Here is a 26,821-nt window from a genome sequence, read left to right as displayed (position 1 = left end):
ATTTTTGCTTCCCTTCCCTTATGTTCATCTGTTTTGTATCTTAAAGTCCCCATATGAGTGAAGTCATATGATATTTGTCTTTCTCGGACTCATTTCTCTTAGCGTAATACCCTCTAGTTCCAGTCACGTAGCTGCAAATGGCAAGATTTCATTCTTTTTGATTGCTGAGTAGTACTCAATTGTATATGTATGTACCACATCTTCTGTATCCATTCATCCATGGATGGACATTTGGGCTCTTTCCATATTTTGGCTACTATCGATAGCGCTGCTATAAACATTGGGGTGCATGTACCCCTTCAAAACCGCACACCTGTAGGATCCTGAGATTTCTAACAAGCAACCTGGTGGCAGCTGCTGCTGGTCGGAGGACTGTGCTTTAAGTAGCAAGATCCTAGAGGACTGTGTCACATGTTCTCCCCTGTCTTCAAACTTCCAACACCTGACCTCTTCAACGCACTCTTACCCTATTTTCTATTTCACTGGGAGGAGAGAAGCAACTAGAAGAGATTTCCCTTACTCTTCCACCTCCACATCTATCTTCTGCCTGCGCTAGAATCCATAGACTCTTCCTGCCTTTCTGTCTCTTAAGGATGAAATGGCCTTGCATCTGCCCGAGCTGGTCCTTCACTTGTGCACCCAATCCCCTACCACCTTACGATTCAACGTTGTTACTCCTGCAGTTTTCCCCTTTTTCCTGCATCAATTTTTCCCTTCAGCATAGACACATGTTGTAATATTATACATTGGATACATCTCTCATCTTTTAGAAGAGAAAAAGAAAAAAAAACTCCTTTGAAGAGGATTCTGGAATTCATTCTATGATCCTTGTGACTTTTGAGTTAGTCTGAATGTACTTCAAAATAAGCCAAAAGGAAAAAATAACTCTCTGGACCCCACTTTCCTTTCAATCCACTGCCCAGCGTCTCCTCAAAAAAAAACCTAGAAAAATTTGTGTTCATTGTCTCCAGTTTCTCCCGATCTTTTCGAAAAGCCTTTGTATTCTGGAAAATATCAAATATATGAAAGAGTAGAGAGAATAGTAGAATGACCCCCCCCTCCATCCAGCTTCAACAATTATCAATTCATGGCAAATCTTATTTCATTTTATACCTCCACCAATTTTCCTAACACCAGATTAAATTTGCCAATTTTTATTTTAGAATTATTCAAATGTACAGAAATGTTACATGAGTAGTACTGTCTATATACCATATACCTATACCCTCCAGTTTTTAATATTGCCACATTTGTGTTTTATATTTTTCTCCTGAATTATATATATATGGTATCAAAACATCATACTATACATAAAATGATATGAAAACTTCATACTATTACGTCCAATTCCAACATAGTATTTAGATCTCCTTTCTCGGCGCAAACCCTAGTTCCCCAACTATAAATGTATTTATTCATTTGCTCTGTCCTACAATATGCCTAAACTGCCTCTACAAAAAGCAAAACTTCTTGGTAGGTTTTAAGATTTCCTTGCACTTCTTTTTGTTCTTAGGATATATCCACTGAGGGTGGGCCACCTGCACATTATATTCAGAATTTGTTTGGATGAATCTTCTTTTTCCCTTCTGTGTGGACATTATCAATTTGATATAAAGTTTTTCGTGTAGGACTATTCTTATTTCAGGGGGAAGAGGCCAGTGTGTCTTCTGATTTCTGATTTCATGATTTTCTTTGTTTCTGCAGAACCCTTAATGTTCACTTCTTCCTTCCTTCTTTCCCTTTACCCCAAGTCTCCTGGAGGCACCTCCGTCTTCCACTCTGCCTCATTCTCCCCAGAAGCAGCACTGCCTGACATTGCACCTCAAGTCCCTTCTTTATGATTTGCCAGAGGCTCCTCTTTGGGCACCTTGACAGCTGCCACCCTAATCCAAATAGTGTCATTTCTTACCTGATATATGGCATCCGTTTCCCTGCTCTTCCCCTCCCCTGATCTGTACCCTTCCCATTCTCTCCCATCACTCTCCCCATCCTTAAGTGTGTCTACTGCACTGGCTTTGCGGACCTCCATGGATCCCCAGTGAACTCTTGACTCCCACACTCACAGCTCATTCTTGCCATGGACACTTGACATGCTGTGGCCATTGCCTGGGGTGCTCTCGCCCCATTTGGCCACACGCTGTCTCACCTCTTTTGGATCTCTACTCGGTCATCAGCTCATCTCCCTAAATAACATGGCAAACTCTCTCCTCACTAGTCCCACTCTGTCCCCCACACCCTGCTCTGGTGTTCTCCAGAGTGCTCATCCCCACCTGGCCTGCTTCCCCTGCACTCGTGTATATATTACCTGCCTCCTCCACTAGAATGTAATGTGAGGGAAGAGAACTGGTTTGTTTTGCTCTTTACTATATTTCAAGTTTTGAAAACTATGCTTGATCCATTGGCACTCAATAAATATTTCTTGAATGAGTCAATAAATTTATTGACACTTATTATGTACCAGGCACAGACCAAGGGCCTGGGGATTTACCACCTTCATCCTCAAGAGCCTGTAGTCTGGCCAACTACAACAATACTTTCTTAAATTGCAAGCCATGTGTTTGTCCAGGGCTGGGAGAAATTCTTGTTCTCATGGGTTCTGCACTGTTCATCCATACCCTCCTCTTTAGTGTCCCATCTCCCATCTCCCTGCTTCTCATTTCTCAGCACCTGATACAGACATTTTTAGTTGAAATTAGATTTTCCCAGGGATGTTTGAGGAAAAGTGACACCCAATTCTTTAACAAATACTCCTTTGATTCCCACTGTGGGCTGGGGCTGTGCCAGATCCTGGAGGACGCTTGCTGACTAGACAGACACAGCCCCCGCCCCTCACAGTGCTGTCTTGGGGGGGAGAGAGTTACATATTAACTGGACATTCACAAAATAGTCATTTAACTACAATGCAATAAATCAGCATGGACAAGGCCAGGTGCCATCTGTGACAGTAAACACAGAGGCACTGACTGAGATTGGGGCCACTGCTGTTCACCAGTCCCCCTTTACAGGCTGGCGTGCCCATCCCCTTACCGCTATGCATGCTACAGATAAAGACTCAGACTTGAGACCTCTGGCACCTTGCCCTTGGCTCATCAAGGGGGCATCCTTGTTGTACCACACAAGGTTATCCAGAACAGCCTGTGACTGACTGATGACATGGGGATGCAAAAGTCCAGCCCCCTTGACCCCAACTGGGACAGCTCAGTGGATCCTCTCTATTACCCTTATCCCCTGGGAATCAGGCAAAGGCTGGGCTACCTAAGGGCACATCGTTGCTCAGCCTCTGCCCCTTCCTTGGCTGCTTCCCTTCCCCCCCTTTACAGATGTCTCTGGAAAAGCACTCCCTCCCAAAATCCCATACACTGGAATCCCGTTCCAGGCTTTGCTTCTCAGACTCAAGATAGTGCCTAAGACGGGACCCAAGGTAGGCTTACTTGAGAAAGTGACTTTGGTGCTCACGTTAGAAGAATGAGAAAAAATGACAGGTTGAAGAGCAGGGAATGGAGATCAGACAGATGGAAAAGCACATGAGAAGAGCCTGCAGTGAAAAGAATGTGGGGTGTTTGAAACACAGAGCAAAAGGCCGTTCTGACATTAGAAAAAGGTCCTTTCTGTCCGGAGAGAGGGGTGGGCTGGGATCCTTGGCCATGTGATGGTGCTACCATTGTCCAGGGACACAGGGCCTGGATACACAGCTACTGGGCCCATAACCGGTGGGATGTTTCCATTCCTATGAGATAGTGTCATAAATTATGATAAATAAACTGGCCCTGAAGTGTGCTTTTTCTGTATTTGTTTTATTTTAATATTTCCTCATTGCTTCATTAGCTTAATTTGGGTGGTGTTTCTCCTTGTGTCAAGGGCCTCTATACATCTAGCTAAACTCTCTCCATCACCTTCCCAGAATTTGTCTCTCACTTCATTAAACCAGCATAGATAGAACTTAGCTTTTTAAGGTAAACTTAAAATAATGTATTATTACCACCATAGTAATAATTTATTCAAGGAAGAATTCTCAGTGGATGCTAAAACTGGTGGATAAAAGTTTGATGAGGAACAAGATTTTTACATGATTCCTAAGTATCTTTCCACAAATTGATTACAAATGGAAAAATAGCAACTGTATGATAGAGACACTGGCAGACAATGCTTGACCAGTTAACATCACCAGTAATGAAACAAACCAACATGTCTCCTCATGTGGTGCCCTGAGAAGGATACAACATGATTTATGTAGTGTTCCTGCTAGAAATGTATAACCTGGTCTATGCATGAGAAAACATCAGACAGACCTAAACTGAGTGACAGTCTACAAAATGACTCAGCTGTATTTGAGCGTCTGTAGCTTATTCTCAAATGATTGAGAAAAAGATAGAGATAGGGAGAGAGAGGGAGAAGGGATTGAGCAAGTGATAAAACAAATGCCTTGGAATATTAGCATTTGATTAATTTGGTAAAAACTATGTGGGGATTCTTTGTACTATTCTTACAACTTTTCTGTAAATTTAAAGTCATATCAAAAATTTTAAGTTACAAAAACTTTTAAAGATAAAAATTATTTGTAATGGTATGTCTAGGATTGAACTACAGGTATTGTTTTCTTTAAAAATATAAGTTTAGGAGCGCCTGGGTGGCTCAGTCAATTAAGCGTCCGACTCTTGATTTTGCCTCACATCATGATTTCACGGTTCGTGAGACTGAGCCCTGCATCAGGCTGTGTGGTGACAGCATGGAGTCTGCTTGGGGTTTTCTCTCTCCCCCTCTCTCTCTGCCCCTCCTCTGTTCGGTCCCTCTTGCACATGCTCGCTCTCTCTCTCTCTCTCTCTCTCTCTCTCTCTCAAAATAAATAAATAAACTTTAAAAATATTGAGGAGGGCACTTGCTGGGATGAGCACTGGGTGTTGTATATAAGCGATGAATCACAAGGAACTACTCCCAAAACAGTGGGTACACTGTATGTTAGCTAGCTTTACAATAAATTATATTTTAAAAAGTAAACAAATTCACCAATGTGGTATTTTCCATGAAAAAAATATATATAAATTTATAGTTTCCTACTCACCTGCTCTTGCTTAGCTCTAAGTCTATCTCTGCCTCTACCTCTTTATCTATACACTCACTCCTTATTTCCTTAAAATCTAAAAAATTCCGTGAAGATATATCATGGCTTTAAAAAAAAATCAAGATTTTTTAGGGTCAGATTGTGTGCCTGGAAATTTCTGTTTTATATATAGAGAGTAAGAATTTTCCAGAAAGATTTGCTGTAATTTGTTTTACTAGGCCTTATTCTGCCCGATCATTAGCCATGATCAGTTATGTCTTTTTTTTTTCCAGCATAATCTTTTTAAAGCAAAAATCTTAGACTCATAGTATATTAAACAGATCCAAATGGAACATCTCTGGTTGAAGAGAGTGGAAGGCCCAGAGCACTTCAGAAGGCCCGTCCTTCCCCTACCCTTGCAGCAAAATGTGAACACCACTTCCTTGCAGCATTTAATGTTCCTAAACATTAACTTTGCTATTGATTTCCTTTCAGTCATTAGAAGCAGAAATGAAGAAACTTCAAAATTCCATTCAAGAAAGCACACAGAATTTTGATGAACATTTGAAAAGACTCTTTGAAAGGAGAGTAAAGGCAGAGATGGTTGTCAACCAGGTAAATAAAAGCTTTTACTTACATGACTTTTTCTTTTAATGTTTATTTATTTTTGAGAATGAGAGAGAGTGTGAGCAGGGGAGGGGCAGAGAGAGAAGGGGAGACAAAGAATCCAAAGCAGGCTCTGAACTGTCAGTGCAGAGCTAGACACAGGGCTCGAACTCACTAACCATGAGGTCATGACTTGAGCCGAAGTCAGACACTTAACCAACTGAGCCACCCAGATGCCCCATGACTTTTATTTTAAGGAGCCTCCAGGGCCTCTCTTTGTTCTTAGGAAAAAGATCAACAACCTTCCTGCTCATGTGGGCCTGGCTCCTGCTCCAGCCTCACCTCTGCCCCTCCCGTCTTCACTGGCCACACTCCCTTTGGTGCCTTGAGCACAGCAGTGTGCCCATTCCTCCTGGCTCTGCCTCCTGACCTGTATCTACTCATCTTTCAGGTCCAAATTTACAAGCCAGTTCCTCAGACTAGGTTAGAGCTTCCTAGTATATGCTCTGACCTTTTACTTTCTATTACTTATTGCAACTGAATTTTAATTTATATGAGATTACTTTTTAATGCTCCCCAAACTATAAGTTCCATGAACTCTGTCTTGTTCACCCCTGTATCTCCAACAACCAGCAAAGGGCTGGGCTCATACTATGTGTTAAATGAATGAATAATGCATCTGACCCAAAGAGCCAATGAAAAATCTGGCTTAATTTGATTCAACAGTAAGAATATAAATGAAGTGTACAGTAACTAGAAACAAGAAGACCAAGGGGTGAAGCCTTTCAATTCTAAGGGAAAATTATTCCTAGCATTGGATTCTACACTGCCCAAACTATCATTTGAGTGTAAGAGGAGAATAATGATATTTTGAGAAACACAAGATCTTGAAAATTTATATGTGTCTCTAAAGGCAAGAGGGGTCAACCAAAAAAGATGAAAGAAGATAAGGGAACCTCTAGGAGGATGTCTCTATCCTCGGGGTCCCAATAGGAATGGTACACTGAAAGAGTTACATTGAAGAGGGTTTAATGCAGGGACTCTTTACTGAGGTATGGGCAGGGTTAAGGGAAACAGCAAGGAATGGCCAAGAGACCAGAAACAGTGGGAAGCCCATAACATTTCTAAATCTAACGAGGCAAGGGAAGGGAGCTACTACCACTACCAGCAAGAGCTGTAGCCTTGAGAGAGGGGCTGCTCCTGGGGAGTCATGGCCACAGACAGATGAACATAACCACTGGCCCCACAGGGAGGGAGTGTGTATATGGTAGTTGGGTCGGGGGAGATTGGTAATGAATGCCCCAGAACTAGGCATAAGAACAGCGTTAGTCATATGGCCAGAAAGTAGAAACAATCCTAATGTCCAATGACTACATATAGATAAATAAAATATGGTTTATCCGTATAATGGAATATTATTTGGCAATGACAAGTACTAACATGTGCTACAACATGGGTGAAAAGTGACTTATATGAAATGAGTGAATTGTATGAAATATATACTAATAAAGCTATTATTTTAAAAAGATGTGCTTAGAACATCTTTTCGTACAAAATAATGAGGAAACTATCAAAGACTACCAGATAATATCCAAAGGACTCAGGAGCCAATTTTAAAAGCTCCCGTAAGGGGAATACTTTAAGATTCAACAATGATAATCATTGCAATTACCTGAAACCCACCAAAATTGTTTAAATTTGTGAATTTGCGGTATTTTAAAAAGAAAAATGCCTGTCGTTCACCTTCAGATGATAACAACCAATTCATTATTTGAAAACTGACAGAGAGAGTGTCGAGAATTGATTCTGCCTTTCTGTAAGAATTGTACCACTAGGTAACTACACTGCAGATAAGGAGGAGCATCTGTGTATTTAGAAAGGAGTTTTAATGAATAAAGTGAAAAAAAAGGAACTACAGAAATAGAATATCACCATCCTACAACTCTCCATGGATTAATGGGCCTGGGCATGCAGTGTCTACACTTACTAACATCACAAAAAAGCAGACAATAGTATGTGTCTCCTGATCAAAGGACATGGTATCACCTACGGTATTGCCAAAAGGATCACACATGGGTCCGATCAGGCCTCTGATCAGCTGCCAGTTTTCAGGCAGTACATGAGATGAAGGATACTGATGAACTCACCGGAAGTATGCAGTTAGCAAAACCCAGATTAGGTAAAACTACAAGTAAATGTGAGGAAAGGAAAGGAAAGGAAGGGAAGGGAATCTGTGGATTTTAAGAGATTTTTTTTCAGGTGGCAATTTTTTAAATGGACAAGTTATGCTCTAGTGCCTAGAGATATACTTGGGTAATAAAAGCATAAAGAAACACAAGAGAGTGATTATTATGAATGTCAGGAAGGTGGTTATTACTGGGGTTGAGACTGTGAAGGGGACACATGGAAGGGGAAGCTGTATTTCTTGAACTGTGTGGTGATTGCAAGGGTGTTTTACCTTTATAACTCAAGCTATACGCTGTTGTGTGTATTTTTTCTGTATATATATTTCACCTTACAATGAAAAGATGGAAAAGGTAAAATAACTGAGTAGTTAGTGCAACTGTCTATATTCCCTTTTCCTTGAAAAGAATTTCTCTTATTTGTATGTCATGAATCTGCTTGATGAGTGCCAAGTCTGTGGCCCTCAGTAGAAAATCATTTCTCAAACAGAAGTAGTGATCATCTTCCCCACCTTTTGAAATATTTCCACAGGAGGAACTGAAAATAAATAACCTCGTTTTTTCTTTGCTGTTGGATGAAGAAATAAGCTCCAGAGAAGCATTCCTAAACAACTACCTTATAAAGAAGCAGGCGGAGAAAGTAAGGACAGTATCTGATATCTTGAATATAACCAGAGCTGACACACCTAGGCCCTTCCCTTCCTGCACATCCCTCTTAGCTGTGTGTGTTCCTTGGCTCCCTGCCAGAGACTTTGCTCCAGGGTCAGATGAAAGCACCTGCTGTAGTCTGTTCACGAAGTTATGTGATTCCGTGTCTGTAACCATTTAGTCAAAAGAACTGTGTAACTTTGATATGATATATAATTTATAAAATGAGACAATATAGCTTCATGGTTGGAAGGACTCGCCTCTAACTACTGACTGGCTGTGGGACCTTGGACAAGACATAGAATCTTTTAAGCTATTTGCAAGCTCTTCTCTGGGAGTATTGTCTTCTCTGGATCATTTGGAACCCTACATTTTACTAAGCATGTGAGTAACAGGTTAGCTTATAGAATGAAAAGCTGTCATGTTCTGAAAAACCCTAATAAATAGGGGTTGAATAGATAAGTCTTATTAAAGAGACAATGAATGCAAAATGCTTACCACATAATAATTTTCAAAAGGTGTCAGCTTTTATTGGTAGTATTAATAAAGAACATTTATGTATGAATGATTTAGAGTATCATATATGACATATGAACTTAGTTTTTGCTAACAGTAATAGCGTATGTAAAGCACCTTCTAAATGCAACCATCCTCATAACAACCCTGCAGGGTCCTGGATTTCTTTCCTAGTTGAGGAGAGTTGGTAACATGCCTAAGTCACCCATTAGAATGTAAAACATCAGGAATTGGAACTGTGGAAATAAGACCATCTAGATGACAATAAGCAGACTATTTATTCAGAGCTTGGTATAGTAAGGGTTCAGCCACCATCACTTGTGTTTGGCAGACACTCACAGGCAGGCAGGGGGTGGGAAAGCTTTATAATAAAGAAGAGAGGGCTTCAGATGCACCCTGATTAGAAGTTGTTGGCATGGGGAAGCCAGGGGCAAGGTAATTAGAAGGCAGGCAACCTGTGTGATTAATTTGGGGAGCATATTTGGCTTTGTCTGTTTGGTCCTAAACTGGAAATGGAGGCAAAAATTAGGAAAGCTGAAAGTTACTGACCAAGTCCTGGCAGTTTGGGGTTGCTCGCTGCTGAGGATATGGTTTAGCTTCCTGGCTACTTGATACAGGGGTGATGGGTCAGAGTCCTATTTGTATATATAGTCTGGCCATTGTCTGTTTATACATTCAGTCTCTCAGAAGCCAGCTCCATGTGAATCCCAAGACTGTGCAATTCCATCATCCATATTTCCTTTAGTCACTTAACACACTCACATGCAGGCCTGGCTATACTTAGAAACAGGTGATTAGATGTTTGTTCTTTCAAAATCTCCAACTGATTTGCTTTCTTCTACAAATCTTATCTGTAATGGATATTCCACTGACACATTTATCTTATACTAGGAAATTTGTTGTTATTTTTAATATCCCCAATATTTTTGTTTATCCTGAAAAACTTAGTTCCAATTGCCTATTCTTGGTGTTATTACAGAACCAGACTTCAGAGGCCATCCAGAAAGCCAAAGAAGACCTTGATACGTACAGGGAACACTATGACAACTTATTGGCAGAAGACAAAGTGAGAGCCATTGTCTTACCCATTCACCAATGCAATAGAGTTGCTGCCTAGATTTGGGGAAGATTAAAAGGAATGTAATTTAACTTCTTCATAGATTTTTCTCCTATTATAATTTTCAGTTATCAGTGAACTTCATTCTGTGCCATTGTATATTTCTGATAACTGTATAAAATAAATTTTTGTAAACATCTCTGGTTTAAACATTCCCTTGTACAAAAAAGAGAGATCATCTAGACTTAAGGGCTTCTCAAACTTTAAGTTGCAGTCCCCATCAGTTGGTCATGAAATCAATTTAGTAAGCTATAACCAGTAGTTTTAAAAAATTTATTTTAATTCAAGTATAATTAATGCACAGTATTCATTTCAGATGTACAATATAATGATTCAACAGTTTTATACATTACTCAGTTCTATACATTACTCATGATAAGTGTACTCTTAATCTCCAACACTGGCGTGCCTGGGTGGCTCAGTTGGTTAAGTGTCCGTCTCTTGATTTCAGCTCAGGTGATGATCTCACCTCAGGAGGTGATCTCATGGTTCATGAGTTCAAACCCCACACTGGGCTCTGCACTGACAGTGCGGAGCCTGTTTGAGATTCTCTGTCTCCCTCTCTCTCTGCCTCTCCCCCACTTGTAATCTCTCTCTCTCCCAAAATAAACATTTAATCCCCCTCACCTATTTCACCCATGCCCCCACTCACCTACCCTCTGGTAACCATCAGTTTGCTTTCTATATTTAAGTGTATGGTTTTTTATCTCTTTTTTTCTTTGTTCTTTTGTTTTGTTTCTTAAACTCCACATATGAGTGAAATAATATTGTATTCGTCTTTCTCTGACTGACTGACTTAGCATTATATCTTCTAGGTCCATCCATGTTGTTGCAAATGGCAAGATTTCATTCATTTTTATGGCTGAATAATATTCCGTTGTATGTATATGATACATCATCTTTATCCATCCATCTATCAATGGGCACTTGTGTTGCTTCCAAAATTTGGCTATCGTAACTAATGCTGCAGTAAACACAGAAGTGCATAATCTTTTTGAATCAGTGTTCTTGTATTCTTTGGGTAAATACTCAGTAGTGGAATTGGTGGATCATATGTATGACCAGTAGTTTTGTTTTGTTTTGTTTAAAGTTTAGCCATTTATTTTTGAGAGGGGGGAGAAGGGCCGAGAGAGAGAGGGAGAGAGAGAATCCCAACTAGGCTCTGTACTGCCAGTGTGGAACCCAGCTCAGGGCTCGAACCCACGAACTTTGAGCTCATAACCTGAGCCAAAATCAAAAGTCAGATGCCTAACCTACTGAGCCACCCAGGTGCCCCTGACCATTAGTTTTGTAATGGAAAAGAACAGGTTAGAAAAACATATAGAATAGAATAGAATAGAATAGAATAGAATAGAATAGAATAGAATAGAATAGAAGAATAGAATAGAATACCTTGCATGTTTTACTTGTAAATATTATTTTGTGAAATTGTAGTTCTGAATGATTTCTAGAACCTTATATGAAGTAGTACTTATAATTCACTGAAGTACTTCGTATTCAAAATAAATCTTTGATAAATCCTTGCATAGTGAGAGGTCACCCTTCAACAAATCTACTTTTTAGCCAAATTTTCATAGATTTTTAAAATCAAAGTGATACAATCCTATATTTTGAAGAGTGCTGTCAACAAAGAAAGGGCTTCTGAAGAGAGTTGCAATCCCAGCAATGATATGTCTGTCCTTAGGTTTTGGATCGCAGCTTTAAAAAAGAATTTTCTGAAATTCCCAGTCACCAGGTGGATATACTCTACAAACTTTTTAAACGCCGACCAAGGTTTGTTTCTCCTTTGCTATCACGTTTCTGAGAAAAAAACGTTTGTAAGTGAAGAGGAATATTATTATATTTTGGCTTTTTCAGTCCCACTTAGATGGAAATATAACATATTTTATGTGAAAATGTTCACGTGTCTTTATCATAACTCTGGGTTTTTTAAGATTATTCTTAAATCTTAAGGTAAGCAATGAAGAATAATGATTTCATTATTCAAAAAGTGTCTAGGTGAGCATTGTGCTATTTTAGTTCTATGAAAGTAGCACTAAAGTTCCTCTTAAGTTATAGATGGCGTACAGATTTATAGTTTTTCCCAAGATGTGTTCCAGCAAATATGAGGACCTTGTAGTATGAATTGGAATTCATGTAAAAGGCTTCCAGGACAAAATAAGTTAGGGAGAAACACTGGGTTAAAAGAAAAAAAGTTAAACAGTTTTCTTTACTGAAAAACTTCTCAGAACTTGTTTTTGGTCTTTGGATCTCCAAATATAAAAAATAGAATAAGCAGAGTTGTCCAAACTTATTTGGCACTCAGAGCATTTCATGTAATTGTGTTTAAGACAAAGTTTGAAAAATGCCAGTATATATGATTGAAAATAACCATTATCATAAAGGGTTCTAAAATATCTGTTTTTTATACCGAAAGGAGCATTAGAATTACATTTCACAGATTTCCAAATTCTTACAATTTCCATAGTAATCCATAGAAATCCACAGATTTCCATAATTTTCAAATGTAAGCTAGAACCCATGGAATTTGTTACAAAGGTATAGGCTCATTGTATCTGAGGTACAGACTCATTCTCTCACCCTTGATGGGTTACATACAACCTCGGGGAATTCAACCTAGCACATGCCTCATATCTTGGTTTCCTTATTTTTAAAGGAGTCAGTCATAGTAAGTCTTGTGAAAAAAGAAGGAAGACTTCCTACATATTGGGAGGCAGCAGTGGAAAAAGCATAAGCTTTAGTGTCAGACAGAATTAGCTTTAAATCCTAATTCTACCATCTATCAGACCTGTGGTCTTAGACCAACAGCTTCTCTCAGACTTTCCTCATTCTAGAGAAAGAAGATAACAATAGTAACTTCACAGCATATTGTACAGCATCTTGATGGTGAGTGGCTGGTACAAATATTTGTATCCTTCTTTCCTTCCTAGCTACAGCCCAGGGAAACAAAACTAATCTATTCAGGTAGATTTTAAAAGGTGCTTCTTCAGTTGAGTTTATATCTGAAAAATTCCAGGCTAGAGAATATGTGGGACATAACTAGGGAATATCCACACTCCTCTTGGGCTAGACTTCTTCAGGGCAGGTAAAGCTGCCAATGCTGACGATAGTTAGGAACATCAGTAGTCCTGCCAAGGTCATGTCTAGGTGTCCAGGGAGTATGCAAGAAGACCAAAGTAGGTGATTTTCTCTTTGGAATAGTCCACCAGCCTCCTTCTATTTGGTGGAATAGTCACCAGCCTCCAAATGTCAAAATAAAGTGTCTTGCAATGCCATATTGATGCTAAGCATTGTATATAATTTAATATTGATTTCTTTTGTGTGAGAATGTGAAAGGTTGATGGGTTTTTATTGGTAATACCAGGATTCAGAAACAGAAAATACACTCAGATACTGCCAGTATTGTGCCTTTTGGAGAGCGACCGGAATCTGGGAAACTGAATAAGGATGCCTTTGCCCAATTAATGAAAGCCATGGATGACTTGGACAATATTAGTAACATGCCAGAAGGCTTGGACCCCTTGGTCTGGGATCATTTCTGCCAAACCAGACGAGCGAAAGTGGAAAATGAACAGAAAGTATATAATAACATTTTATTCCATTTTCACTTCATTTCATTTCAGTGTGCTAATAAATGTAGTTTATAGTGACCTTTGCTTCCAGAAATGCTAATTATTTAGGTTTTCCTGCTAGGATAGTAGTTAGTAATGTTAGTAATAATAATGAGATAAAATGTTAACCTTAGTGGTATTAAGGGCTAAGTATAGGCCCGTATTGTAGGCCCACACTGTCCAAAGTGGTGGTCACTAGCCACATGGGGTTATTGTTTACTTGAAATAATGTGGCCAGTCCTAATTGAGACATGCTGTAAGTAGAAAATATACAGAGATTTAGCAATCTTACTTATGAAAAAGGAATGGAAAATGTCTATATGTTTTATATTCATTACAGGTTGAAATGGTAATGTTTTGGATATATTGTTTTAAATAAAAAAAATTAGCAAAATTAATTTCACCAGTTTCATTTCACTTCTTATAATGTGGCGACTACAAAATTGAAAATTAAGTACGTGGCTCACATGTGTGGCTCACATTGTGTTTCCCTTGAAGAGCCCCATTGTGGACACAACTTCCCTTCTCCTCTCTATCCCTGGTCTGGAGTTGTCCTCATCCCATTTTGCAAAGATTAGAATTATATTTCACTAGAACCTACTTTATAGTTTTACTAGAATATTTTTTTAATGTGGCAAAGGTAACAATTTGAGGGTATGTTTGAGAGAAGAATTCTTACTCTTACTGTTTCTTAACCACCCTCTGCCTCCCCCCCCCCCACCTCAAAATACCTAAATTCCGTGCCACAAGCATCAGACTGGCATATTTTTGCTAAAGAATCTATGATTTTGTATTTTTGTCTGAGATGAAAAGAATGAATTTGAAAATAAGATATAAGGAAAGTTGTGGTTGCTTGAGTATTTGATTTTCAGTGAGAGGCAAAATTGGATACTTTTCAAATTATTCATGGATGTACCATGTTAAATTTTAGGTATCTTACATAATGGTGGGAATTTAAATTTTTGTTAATCTCCTAGAAAAATGGGCTTATTAAGGTTTTGTAGCTAAGTTAAAACATGTATGTTTTCCAAAGTTCTTTAAAATTTGTTTGCTTTTATTCCTAGAGCTGCATATGTACTGAGATGTTTGTGGTTTGGTTCCTTCAGGTAAAGCAGAAAGCAGCTGGCTTAATGGAAATGGTCGCTTTCCTCCGGAGGAGAACTGAGGAGGATGAGAAGTTGCAACAGGAAATTGAAAAAGTGTTCCATGAACGCATTGTGTAATTTGAACCTTTCGTTCATGTTCATTTACACAAAACCTAAGCTAAGGCTAAGTTAGATTGTGTTATCATGGGGGAAGAAAGCCTACTCACTTGTTTACAACTGGCACAGACTGGTCTATCTTGCTGGGCTTTATAACTTCTTAAAAAAGTGCATTTTGTTACAAAAGACCTTACTTCAGAATAGAACTTACCTACACGTTCCATTGCTCTTATTAGAAGTAGGCAAGTTTGGGGAAAATCTTATTATTTTTTAATCTGCTCCTTCCACATAAAAATGCAAAGAACTTGTTTCTGCTAATAAGCACTTTGGGGCTCAAGCCACACAAGCAAACTATGTTGAAAATTAGGCAGATATCCAAGAAATTTCCATGTAAACAACTAACCAGCTAATATATTTTTCTTTAGGAAAGTTTGTTCTATTTTGCTAAGTGATTAGGATACTGTTTTAAGTCCTTACTTCACTTTATCCGAATTTATAAACATTTTGATAAATTCTTCTTTGATGTTCCCAAATTCATCATTATACATCATTTTCAGATCCAGGCTATTAGGAGAAATGTGAATTAGTGAGAAATAGATATAAGTAGCATACAGATTAAATATCGTTAATAAAATATCAGAAGTCAATACACAAAGTCAGAACTTTAATAGATTTGTTATTTGGGAGCATCTCAATTTTCTTCCAAAATAATATTAATCTTTTCTTAATCATAAAGTATAACTTTATGAATGTATTTCTGTCCATGCCATTCTTTGAGCAGCCCAAGTGTAATTCCATATCAATAAGAGGCATCATAGAGACCTCCAAGAAAGCTCATCATTGGGAAAAGATTTTCTGCATTAATCTCCAGCAGGTTTTTCTTTAGCTTAAGGTTGAAATTTAAGTTGAAAACTAAGTTTGAATTTTATATTCTCAGATAATAGATGAAATTTGAAATATAAGTATATTTCAACTGCTTACTTTGAAGTCTTTTCAATGTAGATTACAGGAAGAGAAGGTGAGATTCCAGTTGAATTTGACAATCCAAATTCTCCTTAAACAAGGACAAGTAGAGCTGGAAAATTTCCAATTATTGCTGGAGTATCCTGATGCAATTCTCATCAACAAGAGCATAATTGAAGACTTGAATTGTGTGATTCGGGTAATTATCATTTTTTTTAAGAAGAAAGCCAACATATTAGCCTGCTGTACCAAAAATTTTTTCATTATTCTCCCATTTCCATGATAAATCATTTTCATTCTGTTAAATCAGTGATTCCAAACTCTGGCTATACATTAGAATCATCTAAAGAACTTTACAAATGCATCCAGGCCCACCCCCTAAGCATGGGTATTTTTTAAAAGCTTCCCGGATGATTCTAAAGTATAAGAAGTTTAAAACTACAAGGTTAAACGCTCATTCTAATATGCTATCATTTTGTTAGGCTCAATTTACTCATGTAATGATAATTTTAGATAAGATTAGATCATTGATTTTAGACCTTGCTTATTTTCTAATATAAACATTTAATGTCATAAATTTCTCCCTAAGCACTGTTTTAGCTGCATTCTGCAAATTCTGATATTTTGTGTTTTCATTTTCTTTCCATTTAAAATATTTTCTAATTTCCCATTAACTTCCATGTTTGACTCATGGGCTACTTAGAAATGCTATTTAATTTCCAAATATTTGGAGAATTTGTGCTATTTGGGAATTGTGTGCTAATGTTTCCATGCATTTTACTTTTCCAAATACCCTAAACCGACAATACACTGTTACTATTTTTGCTTTAGATAATTTTCTTTTAGAGTGATGAAAAACAAGAAAAAAGCATTTCATATTTCCTTTTATTTTCACTATTTCAAGAGATCTTTCTTTGTATGGATTAAAGTTTCTGCCTTATACCATATGTTTTCTGCTTAAAGAACTTTTAACTGAATTGAATTGCAAATCTGCCTGTAATGAATTCTCTAAGTTTTTCTTTGTCTGAAATTGTCTTCCATTCACCTTCATTGTTGAAAGACAGTTTGCTAGGTTCACTGGATTGGCAGGTTTTTTCTCTCTCTTTTTCCTCTCCTTTCCTCTTTAAAGGTGTTCATTTTCTTTTGGCTTACACAGTTTCTGACAAGGTGCCTACTATATATTTTTAGATCTTTGCTCCTCTTAATGTAATATGTCTGCCTTTGAGATATTCTCTTTATCTTGATTTTCAGCAGTTTGAACATATGTCTAGGAGTGTGTGTATGTGTGTAAGATCCTTTTAACGCACTGTTGAACAATACAGTTTGCTAATATTTTGTTGAGGACTTCTGTATCTCTTTTCATCAAGGCTATGGCTCTGTGGGGTGCTTGGGTGTCTCAGCCAGTTAAGTGTCCAGCTCTTGCTTTCAGCTCAGGTCATGATCCCATGGTTTGTGGGATCAATCTGCACATCTGACAGTACAGAGCCAGCTTGGGATTCTCTCTCTCCCCCCTCTCTCTTCCCCTCCCCTACTTGTGTTCTCCTTCTCTCTCAAAATAAGTAAATAAACATAAAAAAATAAAAAGATTATGGGCCTGTAATTTTCTTTTCTTGTGGTGTCCTTGTCTGGCTTTGATATCAGGGTAATGCTGATCTTGTAAAATGAGTTTGGAGGTGTTCCCTCCTTTTCTATTTTTTTAAAGAGTTTGAGAAGGATTGGTATTAATTCTTCTTTGAATATTTGGTAGAATTCACCAGTGAAGCTTTCTGGTCCTGGGCTTTTTATTTCGTTGGGAGGTCTTTTATTCTGATTCAGTCTTTACTTACTATAGGTTTATTCAGATTTTCTGTTACTTCTTGAGTCAGTTTTTGTAGTTTGTGTGTTTCTAGAATTTTTTTCTATTTCATCTAGGTTTATCTAATTTGTTGGCATTCAATTGTTCATAGTATTCTCTTACTATATTCTATAAGGTTAGTAGTAATGTCTTTGATTTCATTTCTGATTTTAGCAAATAGAGTCTTTTATCTTTTTTCTTATTCTAACTAAAGGTTTGTCAATTTTGACCTCAAAGATTTTGGTTTCATTTATTCTTTCTTTTCTCCTATTTTATATTTCATTTCTTTCTGTTCTAATCTTCCAATTTCCTTCTTTCTTCTGGGGTTGAGTTGATTTTGGTGTTCTTTTTCTTAGATTATTGATTTGAGATGATTCTTTTTTTTTTCTTTGATAATTCTCCTTTTTTAACATAGGTGCTTACAGCTATAAATTTCCCTCTGAGCACTGCTTTTGATGCATCTCATATATTTTGGTATGTTGTGTTTTCACTTTAGTTTATTTCACAATATTTTCTTTTTTTAATTTTTTAAAATTATTTTTGTTTCTTTTAGAAAGAGAGAGAGAAAGCGAGTGTGTGAGTCGGGGAGAGGGGCAGAAGGAGAAGAGAGAGAATCTTAACCAGGCTCCATGCTCAGCACGCAGCCCAACTCGGGGGGCTCAGTCCCATGACCCTGGGATCATGACCTGAGCTGAAATAAAGAGTCAGGCATTCAACCAACTGAGCCACCCAGGCACCCTATTTCACAGTATTTTCTAATGTATCTTGTGATTTCTTCTTTGACGTATTATTTAATAATGTGTTATTTAATATTCACAAATATGTGAATATTCCATATTTGTGAATCCATATTTGTGAATATTCCAGTTTTCCTTCTGTTATTGATTTCTAGTTTAATTCCCTTATAGTCAGAACAGATGTTTTGTATGATTTCAATCTTTTAAAATTTGTTAGGATTCATTTTATGGCCTAACATATGGTCTACATTTGAGAGTGTTCCATTTGCACTTGCAAAGAATGTGTATTCTGCTGTTATTGAGTAGTGTGTTCTGTATTTGTCTCTTAGGTCTAATTAGTTTATAGTGTTGTTCAAATCCTCTCTTTCCTTATTGATCATCTGTATACTTGTTCTATCCATTACTGAAAGTAGGATGGTGAAATCTCCTATTACTATCATGGAACTATTTCTCCTTCAATTCTATTGATTTTTGTTTCATATATCTTGGGGCTCTGTGTTTCGAGCATATGTGTTTATAATTGCTGTATCTTCTTTTTTTTTTTTTTTTTTAATTTTTTTTTTTTCAACGTTTATTTATTTTTGGGACAGAGAGAGACAGAGCATGAACGGGGGAGGGGCAGAGAGAGAGGGAGACACAGAATCGGAAACAGGCTCCAGGCTCTGAGCCATCAGCCCAGAGTACCGACGCGGGGCTCGAACTCGCGGACCGTGAGATCGTGACCTGGCTGAAGTCGGACGCTTAACCGACTGCGCCACCCAGGCGCCCCATATAATTGCTGTATCTTCTTGAAGGATTGGCCTGTTATCAGCAAGTAATGTGTTTGTCTGATGTTAGGATAGCCACCCCAGCTATCTTTTGATTACAGTTTGCACAGATGATACCTTTACATCATTTCACTTTCAAGATATTTGTGTCACTGAATCTGAAGTGAATCTCTTCTGGATAGAATATCATTGGATCATTTTTTTAAATTCATTGTGCCTATCTCTGAATTTTAATTATTGAGTTTAATCCATTTACATTTAAAAAACAATTGCTAGTGAGGCACCTAGGTGGCCCAATCAGTTGACCATCTGACTTTGGCTCAGGTCATGACGTCATGGCTCATGGGTTTGAGCTCCCTGTTGAGCTCCAGCTCAGAGCCTGGAGCCTGCTTCAGATTCTGTGTCTCCCTCTCTTTCTCCCCAGCTTATAGGCATGTTCTCTCTCTCTCTCTTTCTCTCAAAAATAAATAAACATTAAAAAAATAAAAATAATTTCTGGTAAAATAAAAAGGACTTTACTATTTTGTTATTTGTTTTCTATCATATTTTCTGGTTCCTCAATCCCTCCATTATTGCCTTCTTTTGTATACAGTTGACTTTTTGCAGAATACCATTTGATCCTCTTGTCTTTTACTTTTCTGTATACATTTTAGTTTTTCTCTTAGTGGTTACCATAGGGATTATAATCAACATCTTAGTTTTATAACAAACCAAATTAACACCAACTTAGTTTCAGTAAATATACAGAACTACAAAACTCTGCTCCTATACAGGCCTGTCCCTCCTCCTTTATGTTCTTATTGTCATAAATTATATCTTTATGCATTAAGTGTCTGTTATCAAAGATTTATAGTTTTGTGCATTTTTCTTTCTTTTCCCTGTGCATTTTTCTTTTAAATCATAGAGAAAAAAAAGAGTATACACAAACCAAAATACAATAATACTTTTATATCTACCTTTGTAGTTACATTTTTAATTTAGTTTTTTTTGGTTTTTGTTTTTTATTCTTATGGCTTTGAGTTACTGTGTAGTGCCTTCTCATTTCAGGTTGAAGGACTCCCTTTAGCACTTCTGGTACAGCAGATCTAGTAATGATAGACTCCCTCAGCTTTGTTTTCTCAGAGCATTCTTCATATTTTGTTGTTAGTGTAGGTGCAAAAATCATTATCAAAATTGCTGATGGATTCAATGCAAATGGTAAAGAGAAGAATCAAGAATAAATCCTAAAACATTGGCTTTTGAGCAACTGAGTAAATGATGGTGTGATTAACTAACATGAGAAAAAACAGGAAGCATATAGTTTTGCCTGGGACCTAAAACAAAGAGTTTTGGCCTTTGCTAAATTTGAGATGCACATAAAACATTCCAGTGGAAATATTACTGGACAGAATTAAGGGCTGAGATATAAATTTAGGAGTGTTCTATATATAGATCACGTACAGGTAACTATATATGGATTATTACCTATAGACATTTACAAATGGATAGTTTAAGGCATGAGAGTGCTTGAGACCACCTAGGAATGGGTAGATAGAAGAGAGAGTTTGGGCCAGTGCCCCAAGTCTAACTGATAGATCTAGCAGAGAAGGAATCATGTAATGAAACTGAGAAGGAGCTGCCAATAAAGAGGAAACCTGAGGGGCACCTGGGTGGCTCAATGTCCAGCTTCTGCTCAGGTCATGGTCTCGCAGTTCGTGAGTTTGAGCCCCACGTTGGGCTCTGTGCTGACAGCTCAGAGCCTGGAGCCTCCTTCGGATTCTGTGTCTCCCTCTCTGTCTGCTTATCCCCCACTTGCACTTGGTATCTCTCTCTCTCTCTCTCTCTCAAAAATAACGATTAAAAAAAAATTTTTAAATAAAGAGGAAACCTGAAAACCATGAAAAAATGTCTCCAAGGACAAAGGACTTGTGCACTATGTCAATTACTTGACAAGAGCAGTCTCAGTGGAAGTTTGGGGCAGGGGCTCAACTGGCCATGGTTGAAAAAATAATATGAAATGAGGTTGTAGAGACAGTGACTATAAAGAAATCTTAGAAAAAAATTGATCAAAGGAGAGTAGAGAGGAGATGTGGTAGCTCCACAGCAGTGTTTCTCAACCTTGGCACTACTGATATTTTGGGCCGGATGATTATTTGTTATGGAGAGATGTCCTGTGTATTGCACAAAGTTTAGTGGCATCCCGGCATCTACCCTCTGATTCCAGTAGCAACACCTCCCTCCAGTTGTGTCCGCCAAAATTTCTCCAAACATAATTTAATTTCCCAGGTGGGGCAATTTCCAACATTTGACAAACACTGCTCTGGAGAAATTCCTGAACTTAATATTTTGGAGCTGTTATGACAAGATCAAGGGTATGATCATGGGAGTTGGGTGGCTGAGTGAGATGGAGAAAAAATCATTGATAGTGAGAAATTCAAGGAATTGAGAGGCCAAGTAGTGATTAGAAGATGAAAATAATTTTTAAAAAGAGGAGCAGGTAGTATAGTATAATATAGTGCCATGAACTTTATAAAGCTAAGTTTTTGAAGAAGAGAGGAAAAATATAAAATGTTAACTGATGGAGCTTTTGTACAAATTAATTTAAGAGACATAATAGTTTCACTATTAGCAATCTGGAAGAACAACTTCATGAAAATATTCCTGAACTTCAATGTAGGCAATTTGAAGTGAAGGGCAAAATATCTAGGTATTTAAAAATATTTAGCTCATCCAATTGTATTTTATTTCATCTCATTTCATTTGCTTTTCCACTAGCTACCAACTGGATATTGTTGTCCCTAGCTGCATTAAACTACAATCTTTTTTTAAATTTTTTTAAATGTTTTTTATTTATTTTTGAGACAGAGACAGAGCATGAGCAGGGGAGGGGCAGAGCGAGAGGGAGACACAGAGTCCGAAGCAGGCTCCAGGCTCTGAGCTGTCAGCACAGAGCCCGACGCGGGGCTCAAACTCACAAACCAAGAGATCATGACCTAGCCAAAGTCGGACGGTTAACCGACTGAGCCACCCAGGTGCCCCTAAACTGCAATCTTTTATCTATAGTGTCGAGAAGCAGGGCAGAGAGTAGGGGTGCCAGTGCATACAGACTGGTAGATTGGTGATAACAGAAAGAGCTCCTGCCTAATTTTAACATATAAAGTAAACTGGCTATGCTATTCAAGTATATTTTATAATCCTTTCTGTGTAGTACCTATAAAGCTTTTTAGTGATCAGATTTTGCCCAAGAAGTAATTTTTAAATATCTGCTACATTTTTAAAAGAAGATAGAATTATCTCTGTGGTCCAAGTGTTTTCTAAGAATAGCATTCAGCTTCAGATATTCTGTATTCTGTCTGTGGAGTCCTATGAATATCAGAATGTACTTTTTTTTCCCCCCAAGGCTCAAGGACAAAAGAAAGTTGCTAGCATGATGGAAAGTAAAGATGTCCACAAAGGAATATTTCAGATTGAGTGGGAACATAAGAAAATGGAGATGGAAATGGAAGATCTAAATCAGAAGGCTTGGGATATTCAGATGCTATTTTTTTCCAGAGATCGTCAAAAGGTAAGCTCTCCTTGCCCCACTACATAATTTTACGTTCATTCATTAATGTATTCATTCATTCAAACAGTATTCAAAAGGAAGTCTCTGTAATACCAAACATATTCTAAGCCACTAGTTTTTCATGATGTGTATGAATTCTTTTTCTTCCAAGTATTTCCTAATTATCAAACCCAGTGTTCTTTTCCCCAGTCATCACCATCCCTCAGCTGTCTGTAGCATTTGACAATCTTTATTGCCCATTCCTTTGGCTTTTTTCATCTCTATTTTCTGCTGTTTTTTTCTTCCAACATGTCAGGCTGTTCTGCTTCTTTTGCTGACTTCTCTTTTGCTTCTCTTAAATATAGCTATTTAAGATGATGCTTTTAGCTTGGTTTGCTTCCATGCTCTCTCCTTTGATGGTCTCAATTTTTCTAATTTCAGTGATCCCTTCTAAAAGTCCGATCCAAGTTCTCTGTTCCTGAACTCCCTGAGTTCTATTTCTGCCTTCCCACCTCCCAACAGCAACTCTTTAATTAATGTGTTTATTTCTGTTCTTTTCAACCACTTACTCAGGCTTGCAGTTGTAGTCATGTGTGATTCCCCTCTGCCCTGTCTTCCAAGTCTGGCCTAGTTTATCTCTTTATTCCTTCATTCTCTATCCCTACTGCCTTTGCACTTGCTCAGTTTTTCTTTTTCATGATTTACACTATTGTATAATAACCTCCTAACTGGTCTCTTGACCTTGGGGATTTCTCTTATTTAATCTCTACTGTATGCTGCTGTCAGATTAATACTGCTATTTACCTCCAATAACATTACTACTCTCCTCAAACATTTAAAAAAATTTTGGGGGGCGCCTGGGTGGCTCAGTCAGTTGGGTGGCCGACTTCGGCTCAGGTCATGATCTCGCAGTCCGTGAGTTCGAGCCCCGCGTCGGGCTCTGTGCTGACGGCTCAGAGCCTAGAGCCTGTTTCAGATTCTGTGTCTCCCTCTCTCTGACCCTGCCCCGTTCATGCTCTGTCTCTCTCTGTCTCAAAAATAAATAAATGTTAAAAAAAATTAAAAAAAAAATTTTTTTAACGTTTATTCATTTCCTGAGCGAGAGAGACAGAGTGCAAGCAGGGGAGGGGCAGAGAGAGAGGGAGACACAGAATCCAAAGCAGGCTCCAGGGTCTGAGCTGTCAGCACAGAGCCCAATGCGGGGCTAGAACTCACGAACCATGAGATCATGACCTGAGCAGAAGTCAGTTGCTTAACCGACTGAGCCACCCAGGTGCCCCTCTGCTCAAACATTTTAAACTGCAACTTCTTACCTGGCAAATGAATTATGAAATGTTTGGGTCGATGTTCCACATCCTTCAACCCTACTTTTCAAATTCATTCCCACTGTTCCTTTTATACATTAGTATTCTTAAACCAGACTAGTTAATATTTTCTAGGATTTTACCTCTGTGCCTTTGCTCATTACTGATTTTTTAACCTCGAATATCTTTCCTCAGGTTTTTCACATCCCAAATGTATTTTTCAAGGTCTAGTTTAAATGCCACCTGCCCATAAAGCTTCTGGATTTCCCTAGTCCAGAAAAACCACATCCTTTCTCAAACCGCCTTTGAATTTGCAAGTCACTTTATCTATTTTCTGGCAACCTACTCATATCTACATGTTCTCTTTTTCTTGAAGGCTAAGGTCATGTTATCCATCTTTGTATCTCCATTAGTATCTTTAACTGAAACAGTATTAATATATGACTCAAATGAGATACTTAATAAATATTTGGTGAGTTGAATAAATGAATGAGAAAATAAACTCTGGGTATCTGTAATTATTAGTATACAGGTAAATATATCAATAGCTAAATACAAGTAAATATTATAGCACAAAAGTCAAATAAATCTTGGATAATTTTTATGACAATAGTAACTTTCAAAAATAAGAACTTTTTATAAATTTATCTATTGAAAGAATAGAGAAAAATATACTTACATATATTGTGGGTTTTTTTTCTTCTCCAAGTACCTAAATGAACCAAACTATGAGACTCTGATTGCCATTCAGATTGGTATAATGGAGCAAACCATTGCTGTTTTAGATAAGGTAGGTCTGAAAGATATTGATCATTATAATCCCAATAGTTGTGAATCATTTGAACACAGTAATAATGTTCGAAATCATGAATTCAAACATAACCTAAAAAAACCTAATATAATAAAATCAAAACAGATCCTTTACTGACATTCAGGATATAATTAGAGGCCCCTGAATAGAATCTTTATAACCATAACAAGTATGGTAGACTGAAGTACTTCTTTTAATATTAGAAATAACCCCTTGGGAGATATCTGAGTGTATATGAATTTCCAATTTCACAGAAGTGTTAATAGTCTCTCCTTGGCATAACTTTTTCCATAACTGCTTAACAAATGCTCAGTTTTGATTGTATAGCATATATAAGATGGAAACAAAGTCATCTCAAGGCTATGTGGGATTTTTTAATCTCTCATTTTCAAGAATATACAAGATTTTTTTCTAGAATATGGTAGTAAAGTACCCTTCTATCTTTAAACAAATAATTTAGTTAACTACTATGTGCAGGCATAATGTAGGCAGTAGGGATATGGTGATAAGATGATATCTTGATGATAATGAATTTAAATTTTAAAAATGTCTTTATAAAATACTCTTTTTCAAAATTATTTTCATGGGGTGTCATGGGGACAAAAATTTCAGACCCACAAAAAGAATGTGGAAAACTGCAAAAAACTACTAAAAAAGCTGGGAAGGTACAGCAATCAAAAAGATATAGCAAATTATACTCTGAGCTGCAATTTACGAGAAGAGCTGGTGGCTGTCTCAGAGAGAAAGGACATCTGTAATGCAATAGGTAAGAATTGTTTCTCTTTAATCAACTGTAGGTTTCTTTCAAAGTAATCACTATTCCTGAATTCTGGTCACTGGTTATCAAGCTGCCAGCATTTCTTCCACAGGGTTAACTGATTCTGAGTGCTTTCTGTATTTGAAAGTTGAAATGACAATCCAACTAATTCTATTCTTCATTTTTTGGGGGATAGGGTCTCAACTGACTTGTGAAAAGATTGCCAAAGAACAGTATGAAAACATGATGCATCAACAAAAGTTAACAAATATTTCAAAACAACAAGCTGAACAGATTTCAATACTGCAGGCTGAAGTTGAACGATTAAGGATGAAGACATTTCCTGCTCTTGTTCAAATGTAAAAATGCTGGTGGGAAACAAGACAGACAGTCAATCATTTAAAAAATAGTTTCATTTGATTAAAATGATTTCTTTTTCTCCCATATCAGGACATTTAAGTAGAGCTTCTTCTTAGTTTCATTTTTTAATAGCAAATTATTTAATTTTAGCCTCATTATTATAAAAATTTTTGTCTTCCACGAATGTGTAAAATATCATGAATTGCTTTTGCTCAAGAATGAACTAAAAATATTCAAGATCTATTTTACTATTTAACTCATTTAGGCTTAATTTTGGTCATAAAGACAAAAAATTTTTAGCCACTACTGGCATTTGTAACTTTATGAAATTACCAGAAAACTTATGAGTTAATGGATGATTTTCATACTTTTCTGTATTAAGTTTTCTTCAGAAAGGATTTATGTAATCAGAAAAAAAAATTACCAGGGGGCACCTGGGTGGTTCAGTCAGTTTAGTGGCCAACTCTTGATTTTGGCTCAGGTCATGATCTCACGGTTGTGAGATAGAGTCCTGCATCGGGCTCCATGTGCAGCATGGAGCCTGTTTGGGATTCTCTCTTTCCCTCTCTCTGCTCCTCCCCTGTTCTGTCTCTCTTGCTCTGTCTCTCTCAAAATAAATAAGTAAACTTTTAAAAAAAGAAAACAACTATCAGAACATATAAGATCATTCCCTATTCTAGCCTGAAAACAAAGTGAACTGTTTACTTTTACCAAGCCTTAAGTCATTTGAAAAGTACAACATATTTTTTTTAATGTTTAGTTATTTTGATAGAGAGACAGGGGTTGGGGGAAGGGCAGAGAGAAAGGGAGAATCTCAAGCAGGCTCTGCGCTGTCAACATAGCC

At 37.5% G+C, this 26,821-nt stretch overlaps 1 protein-coding gene across 10 annotated transcripts in view; it reads left to right on the top strand.

The window, feature by feature from the left end:
- The window catches only part of CFAP43 (cilia and flagella associated protein 43), a 139,718-nt gene extending 113,257 nt beyond the window's left edge, over window positions 1-26,461 (top strand). For 9 of the 10 annotated variants that reach the window (XM_047825493.1, XM_047825498.1, XM_047825497.1 and 6 more), the window contains 11 exons: window positions 5,534-5,653; window positions 8,360-8,467; window positions 9,971-10,057; window positions 11,793-11,881; window positions 13,473-13,686; window positions 14,826-14,938; window positions 15,924-16,083; window positions 22,602-22,766; window positions 24,759-24,839; window positions 25,473-25,626; window positions 25,814-26,461. In XM_047825493.1, coding sequence (XP_047681449.1) covers window positions 5,534-5,653; window positions 8,360-8,467; window positions 9,971-10,057; window positions 11,793-11,881; window positions 13,473-13,686; window positions 14,826-14,938; window positions 15,924-16,083; window positions 22,602-22,766; window positions 24,759-24,839; window positions 25,473-25,626; window positions 25,814-25,980 — 1,458 coding nt within the window. In that variant the 3' untranslated portion in view covers window positions 25,981-26,461. The remainder of the gene's footprint in view (window positions 1-5,533; window positions 5,654-8,359; window positions 8,468-9,970; window positions 10,058-11,792; window positions 11,882-13,472; window positions 13,687-14,825; window positions 14,939-15,923; window positions 16,084-22,601; window positions 22,767-24,758; window positions 24,840-25,472; window positions 25,627-25,813) is intronic. The other variant, XM_047825495.1, reaches the window with a different exon arrangement.
- The last annotated feature ends 360 nt before the right edge of the window (window positions 26,462-26,821 follow it).

This window comes from Prionailurus viverrinus, chromosome D2, assembly GCF_022837055.1.
Source record: "Prionailurus viverrinus isolate Anna chromosome D2, UM_Priviv_1.0, whole genome shotgun sequence".
Lineage (NCBI taxonomy): Eukaryota > Metazoa > Chordata > Mammalia > Carnivora > Felidae > Prionailurus > Prionailurus viverrinus.
This window is presented reverse-complemented; position numbering and strand designations above follow the sequence as displayed.